The sequence below is a fragment of the Ursus americanus genome, chromosome 5 (assembly GCF_024610735.1).
Source record: "Ursus americanus isolate L20-20 chromosome 5, mUrsAme1.1.p, whole genome shotgun sequence".
Taxonomy (NCBI): Eukaryota; Metazoa; Chordata; class Mammalia; order Carnivora; family Ursidae; genus Ursus; species Ursus americanus.
In genome coordinates, this window is record NC_142131.1 from 59,326,974 (window position 1) to 59,353,074 (window position 26,101).

Below are 26,101 nucleotides of genomic sequence, written 5' to 3' on the forward strand. Positions count from 1 at the left end.
AACCCTCAGAAGGACGGACAACACAAGAGATAGATTCCTATGTACCAGAGAACTGGGCCAACATTCAACATGGAACTTTGAGTACAGAAAAAGAGCAACTTCTTGCCACCTGTTAACAAGTGCAATTTAGTTAAGAGGACTCCTACCTCTGGAGTTTTCGTCGTGTGCGTGCACACACACACACACACACACACACACACACACACACACGCCCTTCATTAGAAAATTAAGGAAACCATTCCTGAGTGTAAGACAGGTTTCTTTTATTAATTTTTCCTAAACTTGGCTGTTCATTTAATGTTTCTCTTAGTGTAAGAACGTGACCTGGAGCTTTAACAAACCAATTTGGATAATGCAACCTGGATAAATGCTTGTCTGCAAACAAGTCATCAATTATCACACACACTCTCTGTCTTGGCCTCCAAGTAAATCCAATTGGTCTTAAAGCCTGTCTAAACAGAGAGCAAGCAGACCACATCATCTTATTTCTAGTTTAAACTTTAAACTTCAATTTCATCCCCATCCCACACCCACACCCTCCCCCACACAAAAAGTTTTCTTAGAAGAAATGGCCATTGCAGACTGAGTCAGTTGCATAAGAATTGGCTTAATCCTGCAGCCAGCACGCCAGAGTAGCTACTGGCCTCACTGCAGGAACTCAAAGCATGACAGGTACAGAATGGATAGACACTCTAAGGACAGGGCCAAGTCCTGGTGCTACAAGGCTTCTGTGCGAGCTTATGCACCGACGTAAATACACTTCCACCTTCCACCTCTAAGCAGTGTTTCTCTATAGCACTTCAGAACTTGGTAACACTCTAAAACTGTTTAGTGCAGAGATGGACAGAAACTTATTCTAAATAGGCAAAGATCATCTTATTTCTAACATAGGCCAAAATTAACAGAGAGATACTCTGTTACACAGATAACAATTATTACAAAGATCCAAAATGTAACCAACAAAGCTTGTAACAGTTTCTAAGGCAGAGACCAGCTATGGCCTCTAATACAGGCTTCCCTCGGAGTTTCCCAAATGCTGCCCTCCTATCAACACGGCCACAAAGGGCAGTCACAGGGAACGCTCTGGTGCACCTGACACTGGCCACGCAGTTAAGAATGAGGTGTGGCTCACGTCAGAGACCATGCTTCTTTAACACTAATTTCAGACTCATCCAGTACAGTCCAGTGTATCTTAGGGTTTGGGTTTTTTGTTTTTTTTATCTGTCAGCTGTTTAACACATAAATTGGCAGGTTCCTGGCAGGTATTAACACTTAACATACAAATGATTGTGAATGAGCTAAAAAGAACGTTTAACTCTTGCCCTAGGACTTCAAGCTATACCTCAAATTTACACAGAACATCTCTCACCTGAATGAGCAGGCCAGGATACAAATCTTTACACCGCAATTAACAAGAATCAGTTCCTCAGCTCAATTTACCATGCCTGTATCCAACAATACATCTATCCAATTCTAACTTTCCAAAGAGAAAATTATTTAGACTTGATGTTCGGGGTATTTGTGAACGCACTTTCAGGAACATACTTTCTCAGGAAGAGCTTCCAGGTCCAAAATCCTCAGTTATCAACTTGCTGCTGGTGAAGGGGTCTATTTTCCCAAGAGCAGCACATGGCATTTGTAAGAGGAGCTCCCTCACCGGGGGCAGGGGGAGGTAGGGGTGGGAGTCGAAGTGGAGTGAAGTGCAGTGTGAAGGAGCTCAGCGCACGCCCCTCATGTTCTGCTATGTTAATCCAGGCCATGCCATGCTCTAGCCCTCAGAAAAAGGGGGCCCCATCCCCACACCAGGCGGGGAGGCTTCGTGGCAATCTCTACAACAGATTTTTGAAGCACAATTTCAAGAGTTCCTGCCACATAGGTCACAATGAAAAGTCTGCTTGACAGCTAGTTAGAGCCTTTGCTTATAGCCCAGCTTTCCAAAACAAACTTATCCTTGTGTAAGCATGATTAAACATAAAAGAAGTGAAGCAGAAGCTCGGTAAGTAAGACTAACTGGGCTTCTAAATAGTACCATTATGAAAAAGATACAATGCACTTAATTTCTGTATCTAACTATGTAGAAGTCAAAATGCTCCATACATTACCTATATCCCCTCCCACGAAATCCCCTAAAAACTGACTAAGAAATCTCCAGTATTTGATTGCTCTAGTTGATATTCAGAACAAAGTTGACAACTTAAAGCTTTATAATAGTCTGTTTTAATATAAACAATTGTTGGAATCAATCAATGTCCATTTCAGGAAGCTTCTTGTCTGACTCCGAAGGCACAGCTGCGTCTGCACCCTGCTCGGCAGCCTGAGGGCCTGGGCTGTCTCCTTGTCCATCCACTGGTCCATTCTGCTCTGCATTTTTTTGCTCCTCTTTTGGAGGTTCCACTTTGGGTTTGGGCTTGGAAATTATAGGGCTACAGATACTCATCAGCTCCTAGAATGGCAGAGGAAAGAAAACCGTGGGTTCTTAAAGATCACCAATTTTACATGACATTCTCAACTTAAACCCAAGTCCACCCCCTCCCAACCAGAAGCCAGAAACTGAGATGCACTAATGAAGTTCCCTCTTCAGTGTCACTTTAAGGACCCTTAACAATAAATAACAAGGCTGACAAGAGACTATGAGATACTCAGAGCCATGAACTACCTTCATTTTCGCTTCGATCTCTTTTGCCTTGACAACTGGATCCACGGTCAGACTCTGCTTGCTCTGCAGGTTCAGTCTGTTATTCATCCACTCCATGGCCTCATTCGTGCTTTTCTCCACCTTCAGCATGTCTGCCGCGTCCAAATGGTCATACTGGTCCTCCTGCAACCACAGACCACCAGGCAAGTGTCACAGGACGATATTCTCCCCACCCAAATAGTACCTAGTTGTTTGCCGTCTTTCAAAAAGGTACAGTCTTTCCAAAAATGAAGCACATTCAGCCTCACCATCCAAATGGACATTCGATTCCTTAAAATAATTAAGAAAAAATAACCCCGTTTTAAAAACACTCAGGATATAGACTTAAGGGCCAAAAACACTCTGAAGGGTAGCAATTAAAAGACTTCAATGGTATGAAAAGTACATGCTTGACACACAATCTTATGATGGTAATTTCACAAAGATGACATTACAGGTCACGAGACATGAGAGCAGAGTTTAGGCATGCTAGTTAGGAACCAAAACAATAACGAATACAATTTCTAAAGGAGAGCCTTCAGCAACAAATTTTTTAAAAAAATAAGCCCAATTTATCACTCAAAAGTTTCTTACAAGGACTATCCATCAAGAACCTGGAGTAGAGTGGAGTGGTTAGGAACCCAAAATTTGTGAAGTCAGTCCTCAGGCCAAACCCCCCCTCTCAATAGTAACCTTGGGTGTTACTTAAGGACAGTGAGGCTTAAAGCAGTTAGAAGTTACCTGTTAACTATTACCGACATGACCGCCTACCTCATTAGGGTACTCTGAGGATTTAATGAAATAATATATTTATGGAATGTATATCACAAGCGCTCAAAAAAATTGTTAAGCAGTTTACTATTCAGACAGTCCTACATCTGCATAACAAACCAAACCACAGGCCTAATGGTTCTCAGAAGACCAGGACAGAGCAGGTTAAGTCACTGATGAAGAAGCATTTCACAGCAAGAAAAGGAAATCGAACAATATTGCTCACTTCCAAATTCTACCTATTAAAGAAAAGTAGTTCTTAATAAGACTCTATAAAATGTTATACACATTACACTAACATCCCCAAAAAAGTATTATTAAACATTGTAAAAAGAGCAAAACATTGCTACGTAAATGCCTCAAAACTTTACCAAAATAACAGTAGGAAAAGAAAAAAAAAAAGATACCTTGTTTTTGAAAGAGCTGATTACTTTCATATACTGTTGGATTTGTTTCCCTAGTTCTTCAAATAATTTTGGTCTTTCTTCAGATTCCTGGAATCGCATCTTAATAGGTTGACCTAGATTCTTAACATAAGAAAGAATGCTTAACTATCAGGATAGTACTGTTTCTATAATTACTGAGATCTACCGTGAATTAAAGTACATTTCATCTCCATGTGCTTGATGTGAAAAGCTCAGTATCAATCCCCATGCCACTGAAATCTATCCTTAGGCTAGATAGGAGAATACACCTCTATACTATTCCACGTAGGGCCACTTCAACTTGTCACTGGAGTCCTAATTCTCAAAACACTGCAGGGAGACAATGCAAAAGAAGGTGCCTCCTGATAGTGATACGCAATCCTTAATAAGCATACCTGCCAAAAATTTTTTTGAAAACAAAATCTGATGAAGCCTCTAGATCTAACCATCATTTTACCCGGTGGTGATAAATAGCATAGAAGTGAATTAGAAAATAATAAATAGCACAGAACTGAAAATCAGCAAAATCCAGACTGGGTGAAAATCTGACCTAGGACATCTGATCCACTTTTTTAAAATAAATGAATAAGGGGGCAGAAATGATGGAAGAACTACACAGAGTTAAGAGACAAAAGCATAAAATGTACAGTCCTTATGGGGATTCTCAGTCAAACAAACTAAAAACTAATTTATAAAACAACTGGAACTTGAAAACTGAACTTAAAAGTGATATTAAGGAATTTTTTAAAATGCGATAATAGTATAACTTAAGGTTACATTTTCTTTTAAATACCTACTGAAATATTTTCAGATTAAATATAACATGAGGGACTTTCTTCAAATAAATGGGAGTGGGAGGGAACAGAAACCAAACAAAACTGGCCATAAGCAGACAACTCGACAAGCGTTAAAGCTATTGCTGTACTTGAATGTGTTTGACATCTCCCATAATGAAAAGTAAAGCAAAAGATTCCATTGGAGAGATCTCACTGGAAGCTCTTGTTATCCTTCTGTAATGACAGGAAAACTGCCAGGTACTGTCCTTGAGCAATTCCATTTCAGAGGTTAATCACAATGGCCCAGTTTGATTGTACTGAAGTCATCAATCCACAGAAACGTGGAAAGTTCTTCCTATGTGTTTGCATCCTTTTGCAAACAAAGTCCTCAACCTTAGATCATTTTTTATATTTTTTAATAAAGTTTTATTCAAACACAATCACTTCATTCATTTAGAGTCCTTAACTCAGAGGAAAGGCATGACGCTGGACATGCACTAAAACACTCAGTATACCAGGAACAAACCAGGGACCTTCAGTTCTTCAGCCTAACACTCTCCAAACTGAGCTATTTCAGCATCCTCATTTTTTTGTACTTTTAACCAGAAGGTTTAATGATCAAAATTCTTTAAATACAAAACAAGATACTTTGCTTTACCGAAAATCAAACCTATATAAACAACCTTGCCTCAACTGCACTATCGGTACCTTTAGGACAGGTCCCATCTTTCTAGTCTTTCAATCGCCACACCAAGAATGCAATCTCCTTCAGGAAACCATTTTAAGTCCAAACTGAATTTTCAGAAAAATAATTTTGTTACTATAAGGTTCTAAAAATAAGAAAATAACCGTAAGTGATAAAGGGTATATTTCTTCAATCACTTTCAGCCTGTCTTCATTACTTGATATGACAATTCCTCCCAATTTTGAGATAAGTCCTTGGAAATTACAGTGTGGGTTCGGGTTTCAGAACACTTATGCTTTCAAGAACCATTGTTTTTTGTTTTTTTTACAGTCAGAAGGAAATGCTCTCCATCCTCCTGCTTTATTTTAAGTAAGCTCTAGGCCCAACATCAGGCTTGAACTCACAAATGTAACATCAAGAGTCACATGCTCCACCAACCGAGTCAGCCAGGCACCCCCAACAATCACTTACTTTTAATTCTGCCAATTTATCGACATAAACTTGCTTTGGCTGGTCTTCTCCATCCTCATATAACCAATTTTCAGTATCTTCTAGTTTCAAGGTAAAACTGTTACGATCCTAAATATGAAGAAAATATTATGATTACATCAGTCAAAAATCAGCTGATTGACCAGTGAAGTCATAGGCAAAGGGTACAGTATCTGAATTGGCTTTAAAATACGGGGGGGGGGGGGGGGGGGGGATGGGACAGACAGAGGACACAGACAAGAATGGCAATGTTGTTTTGCTTGGTATCTACAGTTAGTTTTATTATTCTCTCTGCTGCAGGGGATAGGTTTAAAATTTTGGCTAATTTGGTTATTTGAAAATTTCAGAAATAAAAACTGCATTTAAAAATATGTAAGCCAGGAGAGCCGGGGTGGCTCAGCCGGCTAAGCATGTGCCTTCAGCTCAGGTCACGATCCCAGGGTGCTGGGACTGAGCCCATCGGGCTCCCTGCTCAGTGGGGAGCCTGCTTCTGCCTCTCCCTCTGTCTGCCGCTCATGCTCATGCTCCCTCTTGCTCACTCTCTCAAATAAATAAATTTTAAAAAATAAAATAATGTAAGCTATAAAAAAATAAAACCTTGAAAGAAATGTAAGCTATGTAACTAAAATACTGTATTGCCTATTTGAAAGCTGCTAATAAGTAGGTCTTAAAAGTTCTCCTCACAAGAGAAAAGAACTTTTATAACTATGTATAGTGACAGATGTTTAACAAGACTTATGTGATCATTTCATAATATACACAAATATCATCATGCTGTACTCCTGAAACTAATGTTGTCAATTATACCTCAATTTTTTTAAAAAGTGAATGAAAATACAGAAACATGAGAGAAGGGTGGGCTGACTTAAAGAAAAATACCAGGTAAATAACAGCATGCAAATGTATCAAAAAGTGATGCATAAAAAAAAAAAAGGAAAAAAATGATGCATGACGACAAGACTTTGGGAAACCCAAAAGAAATACAAAATTTTTCCCCAGAAGAGCCCATTTTTAATCATTTGACTGTGTACCTATGGATGCCAGCAAATGTGCCTACCACATTTAAGGCTGCTCCCAGAAGACACCTAGTAGGGAGACACATACTTACATCTTCACTCACAAACTTCTCGTATTCCCCACTAAGCTTGTCTCTCATTTCGTACACATATTCTTCCACTGCGTTCTTGGCATCATTCCTCTCCTTCTCCAGTTTATCCTGCATGATCATCTTACCCTGAGAACAGTAGAAATTAGATCTTCGGACAACTGAGACAATATCCTCTTAAATATTAGTACTGTAATTTAAGAGTGGAGAATCCTTCTTCCCCAAATCCTCTTAGTTCTGCAAACCATCCAAGAAAGGAGAAGTGGAAGTATTAGTCCCCAGTAAATTATGAAGATATGAGTTCTCTGAGTGTGCTCAGAAAAAAACAGTAATACAAATATCAAGATTTAGAAACTCAAAAGCAAAAATAAGGAAAAGAACTTAAGACAAGAGAACTTTAAGACACTTATTAGCTCCATGTCACAAGGTGGTATACTCTGCTGTAGGATTACTATACAATACCAAGAAAAGCAAATGATTCATAGTATAGTTTAAAAAAAAAAAAAAAACTTCAGAGACAATAATTAATTCAATAATTTGTGCACCAGGGTACCAAACCTCGCATCACTCACAGTAACAAGAGTTCAACACTGACTAGCAATAGGGGAAGGAACTAATACACAAAACAGCACTACCACTAATGCTCTGATTTCTCCTACTGATCAACATCCATGACCCACCACCTCAAACATCCCAAGCTCCCAAGTGGACACACACACAAATGAATGCTACCACCTCTAAACCAAAGACATAATGTCAAAGATGTCTTAACAGAGCTTCTAGCTATGGACACATAAAACCATAAAAGAATTCTGGTATCACATGGGATTTGCCCTTGAAGAACTCAAAATTCTGAAATTACTGCCTTGAACACCGAACAACTAAAAATGCATAAAAGTCACCAAAGAGTCTGGACACTATGGCCACATTAATCTGTTAGCTTCTTGTTCTAAAAGACCTGAAATAACCACCTCATTTTCAATGTACAAGTTGAGCATCTCTCTGTCTATCTGCCACAAGAGCTGGTTCTCAATTGGCAGGTCCACGGTACTGGTCTTCACTTTGGCCTTCTTGGCTTGAGGTGGTTGGTCCATCTTTTTGTCTTTTGATCCAGCTTGAGAGGTCTAAAATAACAAGAAATCATTATTAACAAACACATATACAGACTATCTTAAACTTCCCAATGGGTCAGGTTTAAAGAGCTCTTTTTGGTTTTTTATTAGTTTGCTCTCTAATGATATAAATAACCTGGGATGACTACTTATAGTATCTAGAAAGTTAAAAACATTAATATTATACGAGTAGTCAAATCCAAAGAGACAGAAAGTAACAGTGGGTGCCAGGTGCTGGGGGGAGGAAAAGTGAGGGAACGGGGAGTTGCTGTTTATTGGGCACAGAGTATCCATTTGGCAAGATGAAAAAGTTCAGAAGACTGGCTGCACCACAACGTGAATACACTTACTACCACTGCACTGTGTGTACACACACACACACACCTCCATAATCCCACAATCAGTACATTATTAAATATTCTCCAATTTTCTTCCACTCTTCTCTAAATATACAGACGTGCATATGAAATTAGGAGGGAAAGGGTATGAAATTTTTACGGTTCAGAAACACATTACCAATAGGATTTCCAAACTGTCTGTACCAATTGACATCGTCACAAAGAGTGAGGGAGACCGTCCACAGTGCCCCAGCCACAGACAGTATCTGTTTGCCATTGTCTATTGTTTTCTCTGGGTCAATAACCTTTTCTCACACACTTATAAACCACACTTATTTCTTCACATTACCTCATCATATTTCAACCAACATCTCTTAAGATTTTAGTGATCTTTTCCCCCTCAACTGATGGACTTTTCTTATAATTTCTTTAATACATCTGTACAAGTTTTTACTGTTGAACGTGTCCATCTTCTCCTTTGTGATAACTTTCACTGCTTTCATGCTCTCAAAGCCCTGCATGATCCCCCGACTGGAAAGATACTCATTCCAGTTGTTTTTTTATTTAACTTTCAAATTCATCTGATCAACGTGCTGCTCACGGACATGAGGCACAATTGCAAACTTGTTTCCACCTCCTACCCAAGTTAAGTCAGTTTCTAAAATGTATTTAGCATTTGAAAAAAAAAATAAAGTTTATTTAGCATTTTTATTTCACTTCATACTAGGAAAGGCACCAGTTCTCAAGCCACCTCAATGAAGAAGCCTAAGCAACAAACACCCCCCTGAAATCTTCCACTGCCCCGCAGCATGTTATGGGGGAAAGCAGCTCTCTCTTCTCACCAGCTCCCCATGTACACCCCAAATAAGTACTTCTCTCTCACCCTGCTGCCCCCAACAACATGAAGGGCTTTCCACCCTGGAAAAGGCCATTCCTTTTCCTCCCCCCATTATATTTTCTTTTTTATGAGTATCTGCATAGCCAAATGGATGTACACTTTATTAACCGATGTGAAAATGAGTAAGAGACTGAAGCCATCTACAGGCTCTGCTGCATTTTTTAAATGCCACAATCAGAAATACCTCACAAAGTGAGACTCTGCAATGTCATAACTTGAAAGAAAACATGCTTTCAATACTGACACCAAACTTAAACATGAAAACTTGGAAGTTAGAATTAAAAAACAGGATTGTAAAGGATTAAAAAATGTTACGTATTCTTTTAAATAAATACCTGAGATAAACATACTATTTACACTATTTACAAAATACATGTAAATACGATATTATTTAAAACACTATCTTTGGGGCGCCTGGGTGGCTCAGCACATTAAGTGTCAGCCTTTGGCTCAATTCGTGATCCCAGATCGTGGGATCAGGCCCTGCGTTGGGCTCCATGCCCAGCAGGAGAGTCTGCCTCTCCCTCTGCCCTTCTACCACTCGGGCTCTCACTCAAATAAATAACAGATGAAATCTTTTTATAAATAAATGAAAATAAAACACTACTTTTAAACAAAAGACAAGTGTCAGAGAGATAACAAAATTTGAAAAAATTCCCTCTCGTTTATTTGTAAAGAATAAATTATGGGTAGGATGAATTATAGTAACAGCCATTCAGAAACCCACATGAACCAATCACCAGCCTAGTAAATTACGGTTTCTGAGCGCATTCTTCCCACATACCAAAGGGACTAGAGTTCAAAGTTCTTGCCAAACATACTTTCCAAACCCACTACAAAATCTAGCTTAAAAACTTGAGATATATAAAGAACTCCTAATACAGCTGACCCTTAATTAAAACAGGTTTGAACTGCAGAGGTCCACGTATATACAGAGTTTTGGTAACAGTACAGTACTGTTAATGTATTTTCTCTGCTTTATGATATTCTTAGTAACATATTCTTTTCTCTAGCTTACCTTACAGTAAGAATACAGTATTTAATACAGGTAACATACAGAATAGGAGTTCATCAACTATTTATGTTATTCTGGTCAACAAAATGGGCCATTAGTGAAGTTTTGGGGGAGTCAAAAGTTACATGCAGATTTTTTTACTGCATAAGGGTCAGCACCCCTAACCTGCACACTGTTCACGGGTCAACTGCGCAACTACCTTCTAAGACACAGTATCTCATGTATGTGAAGAGATAACAAGTCCTATTCTAGAACACAACTTCTACCTCCATTTCTTCAGACTCTGCCTTATTCTCTGCTGGCGTCTGCTGCTGCTGCTCCTCAGCATGCGGTTCCTCCTGGTCCACTTGCATCTTCTGAAAAACAGGTCACAGTGAGTCCTGAAACTAGGAAACACTAACGGAAGACGAAGCAACCTTCGTGACACGTGGGCAAAATCCCATGGTATGGAATTCCTCATCCATTACCAGCCATCAAAATGCCTAGACTCCAATTCCAGACATGACGCATATATTACCTATTAACAGGGAAGTTTTCCTCTCCAGATCTGTTAGTAAATCTGTACAATGGAGTCAACACTCGCCCTGCCCTACCTGTACGTAAACAAGGGTGGCTGTGGAAATGCTTTGTAAACCAGCGCAGTACTCATCCTAAAGGAGTGTGGCAATATTTAACACAATGTCTCTGAAGAGAGCAGGAGTTTCTCTCACGCTTCCTTGTGAGTAAATTTCTCTCAAACGTCTCAACATTTTCAAGCAGTTTTTAAATTAGTCTTTTCATCCTCACAAGTACAACCATTGTGCACATTAGGGGAGGTGAACACCTCGAGAATTCTGTTAAAAGAACAAAGCCTGGGGGCGTCTGGGTGGCTCAGTCAGTTGAGCTTCCAACTCTTGGTTTCAGCTCAGGTTGTGTCTCATCAGTTGTGGGATTGAGCCCCCCACCCCAACCCCCGTCGCTCCCCACTCAGTGGGGAGCCCACTTGAAGATTCTCTCTTTCTGCTCTTCCCCCAACTCACGTGCATATGCGTGCACTTTCCCTTACATAAATAAAAAATAAATAAAATAAAAAAAGAACAAAGCCTGACAATAAGACAAAGAAGGAAAAAGCTTGTGGAGACCTGGATCACTGGCTCTCAATGTCTGCAGCTCATAATAATAATGACCTCAGAGGCTTCTAAAAGTGATACCTGGGCCTTAAACCAGACCAACTCACTAAGACCTCTGGAGACTCGAACATTTGTAGTTTCATAAAGCTTGATTTTGATACACAGTAAGGATGAGACCCAGGGCATGACTCCAATAAATGACTGTAAAATCAACTTATGAAAATAATCGATCAAGACTCAGAACATTCTTCGGTAGTAAGAATCAAGAACAACTCGAGAAGTCTGAAGAGGGAAGCCAAACTATATTCCATTTCCATTAGAACAACTGCATAAAGACCTTCTGCTAGTTCACCTGTGGCTGGGATAAGGGGACACAATGCAAACCCACTCTCAGCAGCTCGGCCACAAGGTCCTCCTCCCTTGCCACCCAATTTGTTAGAATTTCTAGACAAGTCACCTCTATACCATCTTAAATGGACTAAAATGGTATAAAATGTCCAGATTACCTCTTCCTCCTTTGCATTCTGATCTGTTTCCATCGGTTCCTCATTTTCCTCAAACTTGAGCACTTCCACTAGAGATGCACTGGACACACTGAAGATGCCATGGACATTTACTCGAACCTTGACTTTCACTTTTGAACTGGAGCCATCAGACTGAGGAGTGACTTTCTGAACTAAAAACTGAGCTAGGGACATATGAAACAAAAGAGAACACATAACCTGAGAGGATGAATTCAAACATGAATATATGCCCATACGGCCAGGTTATGCCCATTTCTCAGTGACAGGTCGGTAACGTGACACTTCAATAAACCAAGTAGGTACTCTTACAATCTTACTAAATCGTTAGATTTCTCCTTCTTCTCTCATAGTCAAACTCTTAGTACCTTGTCCCAATTAAGGACTCACATATCTCCTAACCCTCCAAGCATTTTCTTACCTTTGGTCTCTTATTCCAACTCATCTTTATATGCCACTGCCAGGGAAGTTTCTAAACCGATGTCACTTCTCTACTGAAAAAAACCCTACTGATTCCACACTGCTTCTGTCATTTATCAAGAAATTGCCTACAGAGAGTCAATTACTACACCAGAGTTTTACTTATGTTTTTTAATTCACGAAATATGAATTCTCATTCTCATTCCTGTTTTACAAATGAGGAAAACAGAGTAGGTTAACTTTCCCACAGCTTCTAAGTGCCATTCAGGATATTCCTAATACTTTACTCGTGTATCCTCAGTCGGTAATGATCATGTAACTGTAGTTTCTCTCCTCACCTAGTGTAATTTCCAGATTATAAGAGTTTCTGAGGGTCTCTGAAGACGCTAGCCAACATAGCTCCAACATAACAATTTTCTAATGATTTTCTGTGTACATCTTATAATTCTGTGTTAGGGTCAAAAATGAGCTCAACTCCTTTTCAGTATCTAAGTATTATCACATTATGCACAAGGTATACCCACTATGTGCATTAACCAAGAAATACTGCCCACTCTATTGGAGATCCAATTAAATTGTAACCATCCTGCGATTAGTGAACTGGTCACAAACCTGAAAGAGGTTTTTTGTGTGGGATTTACAATATCAAATTTGAGAATATTATACTTGCTCTCTCCCAGTTCTCCCAAGTACATAACTTTTCTTTTTTTTAAGTTCCCAATTCTACTTACCTATAGCAGGATCTGGGTAGGGCAAATCCTGCGGGGAACTATAATAGGCCTCAAGAGTGAAAGGTTCCTTTCTATAAAATGTGAGTACTTTAGAGAAAGGAGCAGAATGATTTTTTGTAAAGACTTCACAGTCACTAGATGGAGGAAAAAGACAAAAAACACACAAATTTAAGATATTCCTGAACACTTTGACCCATTTATTCTACATCTGTAATTACTGCGCGGCTCTAGTTACTCTTCTCATGCTCTCTCATCTGGCATCATTTCCAGGATATAAAAGGTTCCAAGGGGAAAAAAACTTACATATATATCTATAGATACATGTGAAATCAGTTTTAAGAAAAGGAATATAAATATACTTAAGTACGTAAAAGGCACCAATTACTTCAGCAGGATCAATTATAGTAAACTACTAAGTAGGGACACGAATTTATTCTCGAGACTAAATAAAGTAAGGCATCACTTCGCTTCATGCACTGTAATGAAATGTTACAGATCTACAAAATTTGAAATGGAGGGCAGTTTTTTACTCAGACTTAACACTGAGTTAACTGTAAGTATAAAAATAATTAATAAATATTATTACCTTAACCCTTCTTCAGCTGGAGAATTCCATCTCAGAGATATTGGATATGGTACTACATCAGTTATAGAAAACTCTCTGACTTTGAAAGCAGGCGATAAGATTGCACACTAGAATAATAATTTTTAAAAATTCCATATGACAAGTACAGACATTATGAACTGTTATGACACCTATAAATAATGACTTCAAAAAACCATCAACGTTTTTTAAGTGTTTACATTAATAATTTAATGATGTATTAGTATGTGGTTTTAAAAACTTCTATCATTGGTCAAATTAACTATTCTCTAGCCATTACTTATCATTTTCCATTAACCCAAACCTTTAGTTAATTGATGTACGAGGCTACTTCATATATAGACAATAGATAATGCACCAAATTCTAGTAATATTTCAGGCTTACCAATGTTTCTAGTAAATTAATTCAGCTTATTGCATATTATAGAGTATAATTGCATTTATCAACACCACCTATGCTATCCATTGCAAAACTAAACTTTCAGAATCTTACACCTAGAGATCGTGCGAAGCTAACCTCAGCTTACTTGCTGGATACAGAAAAGCAATGCCGTCTTGGCACAATGACCTATAAACAGACGGCTACCTGTGAGAGAAAGCTCACCTGCAAAGCACAGCCTCGAGTGACAGCTTCATCAGCATTTAGTGTGGTACTAAGTTCTTTACCAAAAAATCTGCTGATCTTCTCTTTCACCGCAGGGATTCGTGTTGCGCCACCAACTATCTCCACGGCGTAAATATCTTCTTTCTTTAACTCTATTTTAAAATGATTAGAAGAGACACTGAGATGCAAATAACCTTTAAATTAGTACTTTACAATTAAATAAGAGAGCAATGTAACATCTTAACACAATAAAATAACTTACAGATTCGTAGCAAAACCCCACCACTCATTCAACCCCCTCACACCATCACCACCACACACACACACACACACACACACACACACACACACACAGAGCTGCGGCATCTGAAAACAGGTAGGTGTGTTCTGATGCACCAAGAGACAGGGTTTCAAGAGACATTGGGACTTAAGACAACCGGGCCATGAATACTGAATGCCCTACAGAGTAGAGACCCCATAATCTCTGAAGCAGTCCCACATAAAAAACTGTTAAAACATCAGTAGTTCAGCAAGCCACAGCGGAAATAAGAGGGCCTTGAAATACTGAGTTACCCTTGACAGAGCATGAGAGAAAAAAGTATTCGAAGCCCACCTAGCCACATCAGCGCTCCATCCAGAACACAGGCATAGGACAGATAATATTAACACAAGTACAGCCTCTTCCTAACAGAAGTAAAGAAGGTGCACACCAAAGCTTTTCTGTCACCCATAAAATACTCGTCACACCACCTGGTTTCCTGGTCACATTCTATGCAACAAATACTGACGATATGTTGAGAAGGGCTATTTAAAGAAATGGGCTATCCCCCCTATGGAAAGAACATACCAGTTTGCCATAATCACTCTGATTTAAGAGCTGACCTTTGTCAAGATGACAGTACATCTCAACACTCTGAAATACTTAGCAACCAACACAACAGTGGACTCCAAGTAAAAGCTAGGTGAAGGTTGTAGGAAAATCAGTGATACATTACTGAATCAAACATCTACTTTTAACTAGAGATAAAATTAAAGCATCCTGTTAAAATAACTATGTGGTTATCACATCCTCCCTTGGCTGTATTTCTCAGTCAGCAAAAAGTTCAGACAGAAAAGCCTGCACTACTACAAGCAGCAATGCAAAAGACAATTTTTACCATTATGAAATAAATGGGATGTTTATATCCATCTGAGTCTGAATTAGCTTTCTTGAGAAAACTATCAGATGTCTCTGGACACCATTATCATAAGAGGGAGGGCCAGGAAGGGGGGAGGTGCTCCAGAGGAAAGATAAGACACAAAAAGCAGCTTAATACAGCAATGAAGGAGTGGTATATACCATGAAAATTTCTGTAACTTTAAAAGAAACAGTCATAAACAACATTTTCCAAAGAGCCATGATTATACAAATAATTCAGTCACAGTAATACTTACTGGCTTGTTCCAAAACACTACGAAGGGGTGGCTCCACTCTAGCTAAGAGACCATCACACATCTCCAGAAATTTGCCCCTATGAAAAAAACAGCAATAGGTTTAAATCACGTTCCACTTTTATGTGGGGTAATGAACAGCTATATTCAAAAAGGCAGATAATAACAAGTATTGGCAAGAATGGAGAGAAACTGGATCCCTCATACATTCTGGGTAATGGTGTGGCCATTTTGGAAAAAAATTTGGTGGTTCTTCAAAATGTTAAATACAGTGTTACCATATGACCCAGCAATTCCACTCTACGTATATAACCAAAAGAACTGAAAACATACGTCCACACGAAAACTTGCACATAAATGTTCTTCACAGCAGCATTAGTCACAACAGCCAAAAAGGTGGGGAAAAACCTAATATCCATCGAGTAACATTCAGGAATAAAAAGGAATGAATACAGTAAGAGAGACTGACAAATGTTAGAACATGGATAAACTTTCAAAAAATTATGCAAGGTGAAAGATGCCAATCAAAAAAGAACACATATTATATGACTCCATTTATATGAAATGTTCAGAATAGGTAAATCCCAAGAGACAGAGAGTAGACTAATGGCTCCCTAGGACTGGAGTAGGAAGAACAGATGACGAAAGAGAGCTCATGGGTACAATTTCTTTTTTTCTTTTTTTTTAATGCACTTTATTTTTTATATCAGTTTTAGGTTTACAGAGAAATAAACAGAAAGTACAGAGAATTCCCACATACCCCTCACTCACCCCCCTCCCCCAGTTCCCCTATTAACATCTTGCATGACTGTGATCACACTTCTAACAAGTAATGAACCAATACTGATGACAACATAAATTAGGGCTCTATAGGTTTTGACAAATGTATAATGATAAGTATCCAGCTTGATGGTATCACACAGAATAGTTTCACTGCCCTAAAAATCCTGTGCTCCACCTATTCATCCCTCACTTCCCCTGAATCCCTGCCAACCACTGATGTTTCCACGGTCTCCATACTTCTGCTTTTCCAGAATGTCATCTAGCTGAAATCAAACAGTATGTAACCTTTTCAAACTGGCTTCTTTTGCTTGCAATTATGCATTTAGGGTTCCTCCAAATTTTTTTTATATCTTGATAACTCATTCAGGGTTTTTTTATGAGATGATAAAAATATTCTATAATTGGGTTGTGGGGATGGTTGCCCAATTGTGTGAATATACTGAAAACCACTGATCAGACACTTTGGATGGATATACTAAAAACCACTGATCAGACACTTTAGAAGTGTGATTTTTATGAATTCTATCTCTGAGGTACAAAATAAACACACACAAATGACAAATATTTAAAACCATCTATACCAATACTGGTGAGGATGTAAAACTAAAACTCTTACATGTTTGTGAGAGTATAAAATGAGTTTTATCCCTAATAGCAAAAAAAAAATGGAAAAACTAATTCCCACAACTATAGAATTCACCTACTTAAAACATAGAACTAAATGGCTTTTAGTATATTCAGAGCTGTGAAACTATCATCACAATCAATTTTAAAACACTTCTGTCACCACATTAACCAATATTCCCTTTGACCCCCTCACCTACCCCTCAGCCCTAAGCACCCACTCATGCTGGACATTCCATATAAGTACAATTAGACAAAATGGGGGCACCTGGGTGGCTCAGCCGTTAAGTGTCTGCCTTCGGCTCAGGTCATGATCCCAGGGTCTTGGGATCAAGCCCCACACCAGGCTCCCGGCTCAGCAGGAAGCCTGCTTCTCCCTCTCACACTCCCCTTGCTTATGTTCCCTCTCTTGCTGTCTCTATCAAATAAATAAATAAAATCTTTAAAAAAAAGAATTATACAAAATGTACTCCTTTGTAACTGGCTTCTTTCACCTGGCATAAAGTTGTCAAGGTTCATCCATGTTATAGCATGTATCTGTACCACATTTTTTAAATTGCCGAATAATATTCCATTGTATGGACATACCACATTTTGTTTACCCATTTTAGTAGTTAATGGACACTGGGGTTGTTTCCATTTTTTGGCTATTAGAAGTAGTGCTGCTATGACCATTCATGCACGAATTTTTGTGTGCACATGTTTTATTACTCTTGAATGTATACCAAGGAATGAAATTGCTGAATCATATGTTAACTCTAGGTTTAATCTATTTTAAGCGACTGCTGAACTGTTTTCAAAATGGCTGCACCATTTCAGACTGCCACCAGCAGCGTGTAAGTATTTCTCCACATCCTCTTCAAGGCTTTTGACAAGAGCAATCCTGGTGAGTGTGCACTGTTGTCTCACTGTGGTTTTGATTTGCATTTCCCCAACGGCTAATGATGTTGAACATCTTCTCATACCCCTAACTAGCCATTTCTTTATCTACTTTAGAGAATTATCTATTCAGATCCTTTGCCCATTTTTTAATTGGACTGTCATTTTATTACTCATCTGTAATCATCTCTATATATTCTGGATACACACAGTATAGTTTTTTAATCTCTTCATATTCTGTCAAATAAATACAAAGAGCAATAGGATAGCAAAACCAAAACCCAACTAACACCTACAACAAAAACAGATAACAGTATTTGCCACAAACCCCAAAATACAAATGGGTAAAGAAAAACCACCAATAATTATACAATTCCTACAAAGTACCAGTATCTGTGCAAAAGGAAGCAGAGGAAAACAACAGGATATATAATGGACCTGAAAATATAATGGACCTGAAAAAATAAACCAAAAGTCAGCAGGCCAATTTGAAAACAGCAGGTGAAGTCAGGAGGGGCTGGCACACTCTAGAACAAGAGAATATAAAAAAGGTCCTCGATACGGTACATTAAGAACCATGCTAAATAAACTCTCCACAGTAACCAAGTTAAAAGTTTCCTTCAAAAAAAAAGGGCAACGATGAGGAAAAACTGCTGATAAAATCCAAACCAAAGAGAACACTGGAGACAAAGGAAGACAGAATAAAGAAAAACAAAGTTAAGAAGCCACATTTTTAAAATATTTCATAAAAACAAAAGAGGGCACTATGGAGCAGTGAATTCAGAAAAACTCTTAAATCACGCTTCCAGTCTAAAAGTTCGGGAATACTTGGGAAAAAAAAAAAAAAAAAAGGAGGAGGTGTCTAGGTGGCTCAGTCGGTTGACCGTCTTTACTTGGTTTTAGCTCAGGTCATGATATCAGGGCCATGAGATAGAGACCCATATCAGCTTCAAGCTCTGCAGGGAGTCTGCCTGAAGATTCTCTCCTTCTCCCTCTGCCTCTCCACACTAACACTCTCTCTGGCACACTCTCTCTCATAGTAAGTCTTTTTTTAAAAAGTTTAGGAATATTACAGATTTCACATAAAAATGAAACTACACAGGGACACCTAGCTGGCTCAGTCAGTACAGCATGTGACTCTTGATCTTGAGGTCATAAAGTTGAACCCCACTTTGCGGGGGGTGCCTTGGTGGCTCAGTCCATTAAGTGGCTGCCTTCAGACTCCAGTCATGATCCTAGGGTCTTGGGATGGAGTCCCACATTGGGCTCCCAGGGAGCCTGCTTCTCCTTTCCCTTTGCCCCTCCTCCCACTTGTCCTCCCTCTCTCCCTCTCAAATAAATAAAATCTTAAATAAATAAAATAAAATAAAATAAAATAAAATACAAAAAAAAATGAGACTAGGCAAATCCACTAAGACAGAAAGTAGGCTGGTAATCGTGTAGGGTTAGCATGGGAGGAATGGAGATAACTGCTAATGGATATATGAGGTTTCTTTTTGGCCTGATGAAAACATTCCAAAATTAGATCATGATCCTTATTGCACAACCTTGTGAATATACTGAAACCACTGAATTGTACACTTTAAAGTCTGACATATTTTATGGTATATGAATTGTATCTCAATAAAAAATGATACAGAAAATGAAAGAGCAACAAATAGAATCAGAAAAAGTAAGAGTCAGAAATAAAGGAACAAATGTCAGAAATGAAAAATAACCTAGAAATGTCACAAGGACAAACACCCCAAATAGTGGCATAGAGGGATGAATGCAAAGAGAATGATAAATATAGATCATAGGCAAGAAAGACCCAACATACTTACATAAGAGTTTTAAAAGAATAAAATCAAAGTACAAGAACAGAACAAGTACTGAATAATGTAATTCAAGAAAACTTGCTTGGTTTTTAAATAGCTGTGAAACTACATACTGAAAACACACACTGCGTACCTGGGAAAAAATTATCAAAAACAACCAGCAACAAAACCCAATTATTCTGGTAAATTAGGCTTTCCAAAAAAAGGGGGGGCTATCTAGCAAAAAGAATAACAAATAACTGAAAAGTACACTGTCACAATGAGACAGCAATGCTATATGCCAAAAGAGTATTATTTCTCCATTTAAGAGAATCAAGGCAACGAGCACCTGGCTGGCTTAGTCAGGGGAGCATGTGACTCTTGATCTCAGGGTTATGAGTTATGCGACTCCATCTCTGGGTTATAAGTTTGAGCCCCATGTTAGGTATAGACATTACTTAAAAATAAACACTTTAAATAAATAAATAAATAAATAAATAAATAAATAAATAAATAAATAAAGATAATCAAGGAAAGAATACGAGCTAAGGTTATGTTCTCTCCAACCAAGTATAATGTGGAAAACGGTCATCAACATGCAAGAACTTTACACGGTTCACATGTGCCATTTTTTTAAAAATCTATTAGAATATCCTTCCAACAACCAAAATGATTAAAACACATTACCATAAAGCAGTAGTAAATAACAAGCCTCAGCAAGGATGTGGTAAAATTGAAACCCTAATACACTGCTGGTCAGAATGTAAAATGGTCCAAATGCTGAGGGAAATAAATTGGCAATTCCTCAAAACGCTAAACACAGAATTAGCATATAACTCAGCAATTCCACTCCTACATTTATTCCAAAAAGAACTGAAAACAAAATAGTCAAACAAATACTTTTTCATGAATAGTTATAGAAGCACTATTCATGATACTAAAAGGTAGAAACAACCCAAAGGTCCATCGGTTGATGAAAGGATTAAAAAAAAAAAAAAAGTGATGTTATCCATACAAAGGGATTATTATTTGCCTTAAAAAGCAAAAAAGTACTACTACATGCTACAATGTGAATGAACCTAGAAAGCATTATGTTAAAGTGAAAGAAGTCAGATACAAATGAAGCAAAACACACAGTAGTAATACCATTCATATGAAACATCCAGAAGAGGTAAATTCATACAGATAAAAAAAAAAAGTAGCGGTTGCCAGGTACAAGAGGCAAGAGAACTGCTTAATGGTTATGAGGTTTTATCTTGCGAGTGATGAAAACGTTTTGTCACTAGATAGAGCTGGTCACTGCACAACAATGTGAATGTACTAAAAATGCCAGTTTTTCACTTTAAAATGGTAATGGGAAGGGCACCTGGGTGGCTCAGTTGGTTCAGTGTCTCCCTTCAGCTTGGGTCATGATCCTGGGGTCCCGGGATCGAGTCCCACATGGGGCTCCCTGCTCAGCGGGGAGCCTGCTTCTCCCTCTCCCCTGCTCATGCTCTCTCCTGCTCTCTCTAATAATAAAATCTTTTAAAATAATCATAAAAATAAAATAAAATGGTATGTGAATTTTACCTCAAAAAAAGTTAATTAGAAAAAAGGCTACAATGTCAAAAGTAATCCAGTCTCATTAGTTAAAAAAAAAAAGATTGCTGGTGAGCATTACAGACTATATGAAGACTATAGAGCACAGAATATGACAGCTTTGCACTCATGTACACAAAGTACAACTGTTTAAAAAAAACAGCATACAGGTTAACTGTTTTCAGTTTTTAAAAAGTATAAACTACTTAAAAGTGTCTACTTGGCTCTGATTATCACAAAACGTTCCACTAACAATTTCTGAGACACGCTGGTACTCCCCTACCCCCCAATCTCCCTAACATACACACACACACACACACACACACACAACTGCTGCTTAATAAAAATGAAAACCCTCACTTTCAAGTGGAGAGGAAAGGGGACTACAAACGTGGTTACTAGGCACATTAACATAATTCCAATTCCATCTCAATTTTTTGAGGGTAACTGAGGCCATACTTCCCGAAGCAAGCCATCAATTGTGCCTAAATTTCTACCAGTAGAGTTCACATCCTAAAGAACTTATCACTCTCATCATCCAAGCAACCCCAGAGACAACAGTAACATTCTGGGTGTTTCTGAGGATAGCCATGAAATGTCAATTACCCAGAATTCTTGTAGCACTGTACAAAAAGAGCTGTTGCCCACAAGTGACTCTGAACTACCCAAGAACACCAATTCTCAATCAACAACTAAATCAAATTTAATACTATTCAGCATTAAAGCACCTTGCCCTAATTTAAAACTAACTCACACATGTAATACATGCACCTATCAACTGACTAATCAGAACAAAAAGATTAGTCAACATTCTTAGAATAATCAAACCCAAACTTCACATAAAAGTAGGATCCTGAATGGTGTCTAATTTTTACCAACAGAAGTTATCTTACAGCAACCATGATAATTTCAACATTTAAATAAATAAATGCTAATAGAAGTGGAGAAAAATAACAGTTCAGCTTAACATCAAAATACTGATCTGGTTACCTATTCATAGTCCCAGATACGTCAACATCATTCATAAAACATTCGATGCTCAAAGGGAGGTCTGAAGCATTTGCACTCATCAATTTCTTGAGTTTCTCACATTCTTGAGACAGTCGTAATAATGCACGGATTTTGGACTTTATGTCTAGCTTATATTTCTTCCCAAATTCTTCACAGAAGTGATTAACTAACACCTCATCAAATTTTCTGCCTCCCAGTGTTGTGTCAAATGCAGTGGCCAGAACCTTAGGAAAAAAGATGATAGTTAATTCAAAAATGTACCAATCAATTTAAAAATTTATCATGATATATATTTAACTGGTAAATTACAATTAGGCACATTAAGGTTGAAACAAGGCAATGTTGCACCTGTCATTTTATCACTGTGAAAAGAGACACTATAATCCACAATTTACAGATGATGCTACAGGCATAGACAGGTCAGATAATCTGCAGGTCACAAAGCTAGGAAGTGGCAGAAGTACAACTCAAAACCCAATCCCCTCAATTCCAAAATCCAATCCCTTTCTACTACACCCACCTGACTGCAAACTAAAATTACATAACCAAGGCCAAATGCAGTAATACGTCATTACAGAGTTCTGGTCTTATCACTGTCACAAAACTATGAATAATACCAAAGCCCTACCTCGATGCACTTTACTACCAGGAAAAGATGCTAAAAGCTTAATTCACAGCAACTTGTAGAAGTCTCATTAGCTTTGATTATCCATTACCCAAATCTTAAGCAGATTAGAAGCAAACGATATCTAATCCAATTCAGTAACAGACGTAGGCTAATTACATTTTTATGAAAAAATAAAATCAATAAGAATCTTTTCAAAGATGTTAAATGTCGTGGGGAAATTTTAATATATTAAGTAAAGGGAAAAAAAAGGACACAGAACTGATTACAGTCTAATTCTAATTTTGTTTTCTTCAAAAGACTAAAATGAAATATAGCATCCTGTTCATAGTAGTAAGATTGTGAATGCTTTTTCTTTCCATATAAAGGTCTTCCAAGTTTGGGGGTGTTTTCATAATGAGTATTTTTAGAATTAAATTTTAATTATAATTGCAAAACCGATAGATAACAAGAGATAATAAAGGACAATTTTGGTGGAGGGAAAAATGGCAAGTAATCACAAATATACATCACTTTGACCCAAAGCCAAACCTGAATTATATGGCCAGTAGCTTCTGTTTAAAAAGGTGAGAGGTGCCTGGGTGGCTCAGTCAGTTAAGCGTATCACTCAGTCTGGTTTCTTTTTGGCCATCCAAGTTTTAGTCCCCACACTATTTTCCCAGAACGCTCAAAACCAGGGCACCTGAGTGGCTCAGTTGGTTGGGCATCTGCCTTTGGCTCGGGTCATGATCTCAGGGTTCTGCGATCAAGCCCCGCTTCAGGGTCCCTGCTGGGCTAGGAGCCTGCTTCTCTCTCTCCACCACCCCCCTTGCTCGCACGCTCTCTCTCAAATAAATAAAGACCACACAAAACCTTAAGATAAAGAACACAATCTTTGTCATCTCTCGCTCAGTGTAAAAAAAAATACACAAAAGGACTACATGTTAAAGAATCCTAATAAGCCTTCAGGGTAACCATTATTTTCTGCAAATTATAGATTAGAAAAGTAAGGATCAGGGGGCGCCTGGGTGGCACAGCGGTTAAGCGTCTGCCTTCGGCTCAGGGCGTGATCCCGGCGTTATGGGATCGAGCCCCACATCAGGCTCCTCTGCTATGAGCCTGCTTCTTCCTCTCCCGCTCCCCCTGCTTGTGTTCCCTCTCTCGCTGGCTGTCTCTATCTCTGTCGAATAAATAAATAAAACCTTTTAAAAAAAAAAAAAAAGGATCAGAAATCTTAAGAGCTTTTTCTTCAAGGTCTATGCTCTTTGCTTCACACCATGCCAACTCTCGATAAATTACAGCTTCAACCCTCCTTCTACATACCTAGTTCTAGTTTAGATGGCTCATACCAAGTTTCCATCAATGAAACAAAATTCTTTAAGTTCTTTTTTCAACTGTCTCCCATAAATTCCTCATTACCATACACTTGTAATAAAGTTTTCCAGAAATAATATCCTTACTTTAAGTTTTCCTCTATTAAACGCACATACAGAAACTTGATAAGAAGAATGACCCATGTCTATAAAAACTACGTTTCTTGGTTTCTCTTCTAGGGCAGGAAGATCTTGCTTATAGATTCCATAGGCAAGAGCAACTACATAAGAAAAAAAATTAAAGTCAGTGTAACATTATCATTAAAATAGTACATTTAAAATTCACTTTAAGTAAAAAAAAAAATTATACAGTGAATAGGACTGCATCATATGCTATGTTTTACAACGAATCAAATTCTTCATATGCTTTGCATAATTCATTCATGAGGAACAGTTACTTCAAAGAATTAAATGCTGACATTCACTTAGACCTCCTTAACGTTTCCTATTTCTAATTCCAATGACTGACAATTTTTCCCAACCACTTCCCCTACTTTTCCAAACATATTTTTCAGGATTCCTTTCTTCTACACTTGCGCCATCTCACCATTCCCACATATCTCTCCCTGAGATGTTGCTTTACACTTTACAGCCCATTAAAGGGCTGGAGAAAAGGCCAATCTTTAAACCAACACACTGTGAACACACAATAACTGTGTTACTTTCCAAATGAGGATGTGATTACGTACCAAAGTATGTGGATAGAGAAAAAGCACTGTCAGATGAATTCTTTATGTGTGACACAGTATCCAAAAATACTATGGCATATAGGTGTAAGGGTTGCAAGCAAAATAAAGAACAAGAAACCCCAGGGTTTTAAGATGGCAAAACCTTCACGATTCACCAAGTCACAGATGCTAACAGTTCCTGTTACCTGCAGTTGTTTCATTCATTAATCGCAGGCAATTGAGGCCAGCAATTTGTGTTGCATCCATCACTGATCGTCTTTCTGCATCAGTATAAAAACAAGGAACCTACAAAAAATTTGACAGTTTCCTATATTAGGGAGTCCTTATTTAAAATACACCTGCCAAAGCACAGTAAAGTCTAGAAATGCCCTCAAATACCTAGAGCAATTTATTCTGTATATGATCAAGGAAGTATTTCAAACCAGTAAGGAAAAGTCAGAATATTCATTAAGTAGTGTTGAAACAAATGGATAACCATACAGAAAAAAATGAGGTACCATCCCTACTGTGCACCTCATACCAAAATATATTTCAAATCAAAGCTTTAACAGTTAAAATAAAGATGAGTACCAGAAGGAAAGGGGGTCTTTACCATCAGAGTAGGAAGACATTCTGTCAATACAACACAAAATACAGAAGAAAACAAGGGGGAGAAAAGATTAATATATCTGAACAGCAATGTAACAGGACAGATTAAGGTAACTACACTTGTGGTGAACATAGCGTAATGTATAAACTTGTCAAATCACTCAGGTGTACACTTGAAACTAATGTAACACTGTATGTCAACTATAAACAAAACAATTTTTATAAAGATTAATATATTTGACTCATAAAAATTCTAATGACCAAATGGGGAAAATATTTGCAACTCATAACATGATAGCGCTAATCTCTCTAATATATATGAAGAACTACAAATCAAAATGTACACCCAGAAAATCAAACTACTCAGAGAACAGAAACGTTTTACAGTAAAGAAATACAGAAGGGCTCTTAAATTTTAAAATGTTCTCAACTCCACCTAAAGAATAAAACATTAAAATCACAAACACT

The 26,101-nt window shown here is 38.0% G+C and overlaps 1 protein-coding gene across 2 annotated transcripts in view; it reads right to left on the minus strand.

Annotated features, from left to right (window-relative positions):
* Positions 1 to 242: 242 nt before the first annotated feature.
* Positions 243 to 26,101, minus strand: part of HSPA4 (heat shock protein family A (Hsp70) member 4) — a 65,269-nt gene continuing 39,410 nt past the window's right edge. For both annotated transcript variants that reach the window (XM_087862283.1, XM_045794708.2), the window contains exons 5-19: positions 25,231 to 25,330; positions 24,444 to 24,577; positions 22,359 to 22,603; positions 15,712 to 15,788; positions 14,278 to 14,429; positions 13,656 to 13,762; positions 13,070 to 13,203; positions 11,904 to 12,085; positions 10,555 to 10,644; positions 7,897 to 8,049; positions 6,929 to 7,054; positions 5,803 to 5,910; positions 3,853 to 3,972; positions 2,657 to 2,818; positions 243 to 2,443 (exon numbers count right to left, since the gene is read on the minus strand). In XM_087862283.1, the coding sequence (XP_087718409.1) occupies positions 2,240 to 2,443; positions 2,657 to 2,818; positions 3,853 to 3,972; positions 5,803 to 5,910; positions 6,929 to 7,054; positions 7,897 to 8,049; positions 10,555 to 10,644; positions 11,904 to 12,085; positions 13,070 to 13,203; positions 13,656 to 13,762; positions 14,278 to 14,429; positions 15,712 to 15,788; positions 22,359 to 22,603; positions 24,444 to 24,577; positions 25,231 to 25,330 (2,094 nt within the window). In that variant the 3' untranslated portion in view covers positions 243 to 2,239. The remainder of the gene's footprint in view (positions 2,444 to 2,656; positions 2,819 to 3,852; positions 3,973 to 5,802; positions 5,911 to 6,928; positions 7,055 to 7,896; positions 8,050 to 10,554; positions 10,645 to 11,903; positions 12,086 to 13,069; positions 13,204 to 13,655; positions 13,763 to 14,277; positions 14,430 to 15,711; positions 15,789 to 22,358; positions 22,604 to 24,443; positions 24,578 to 25,230; positions 25,331 to 26,101) is intronic.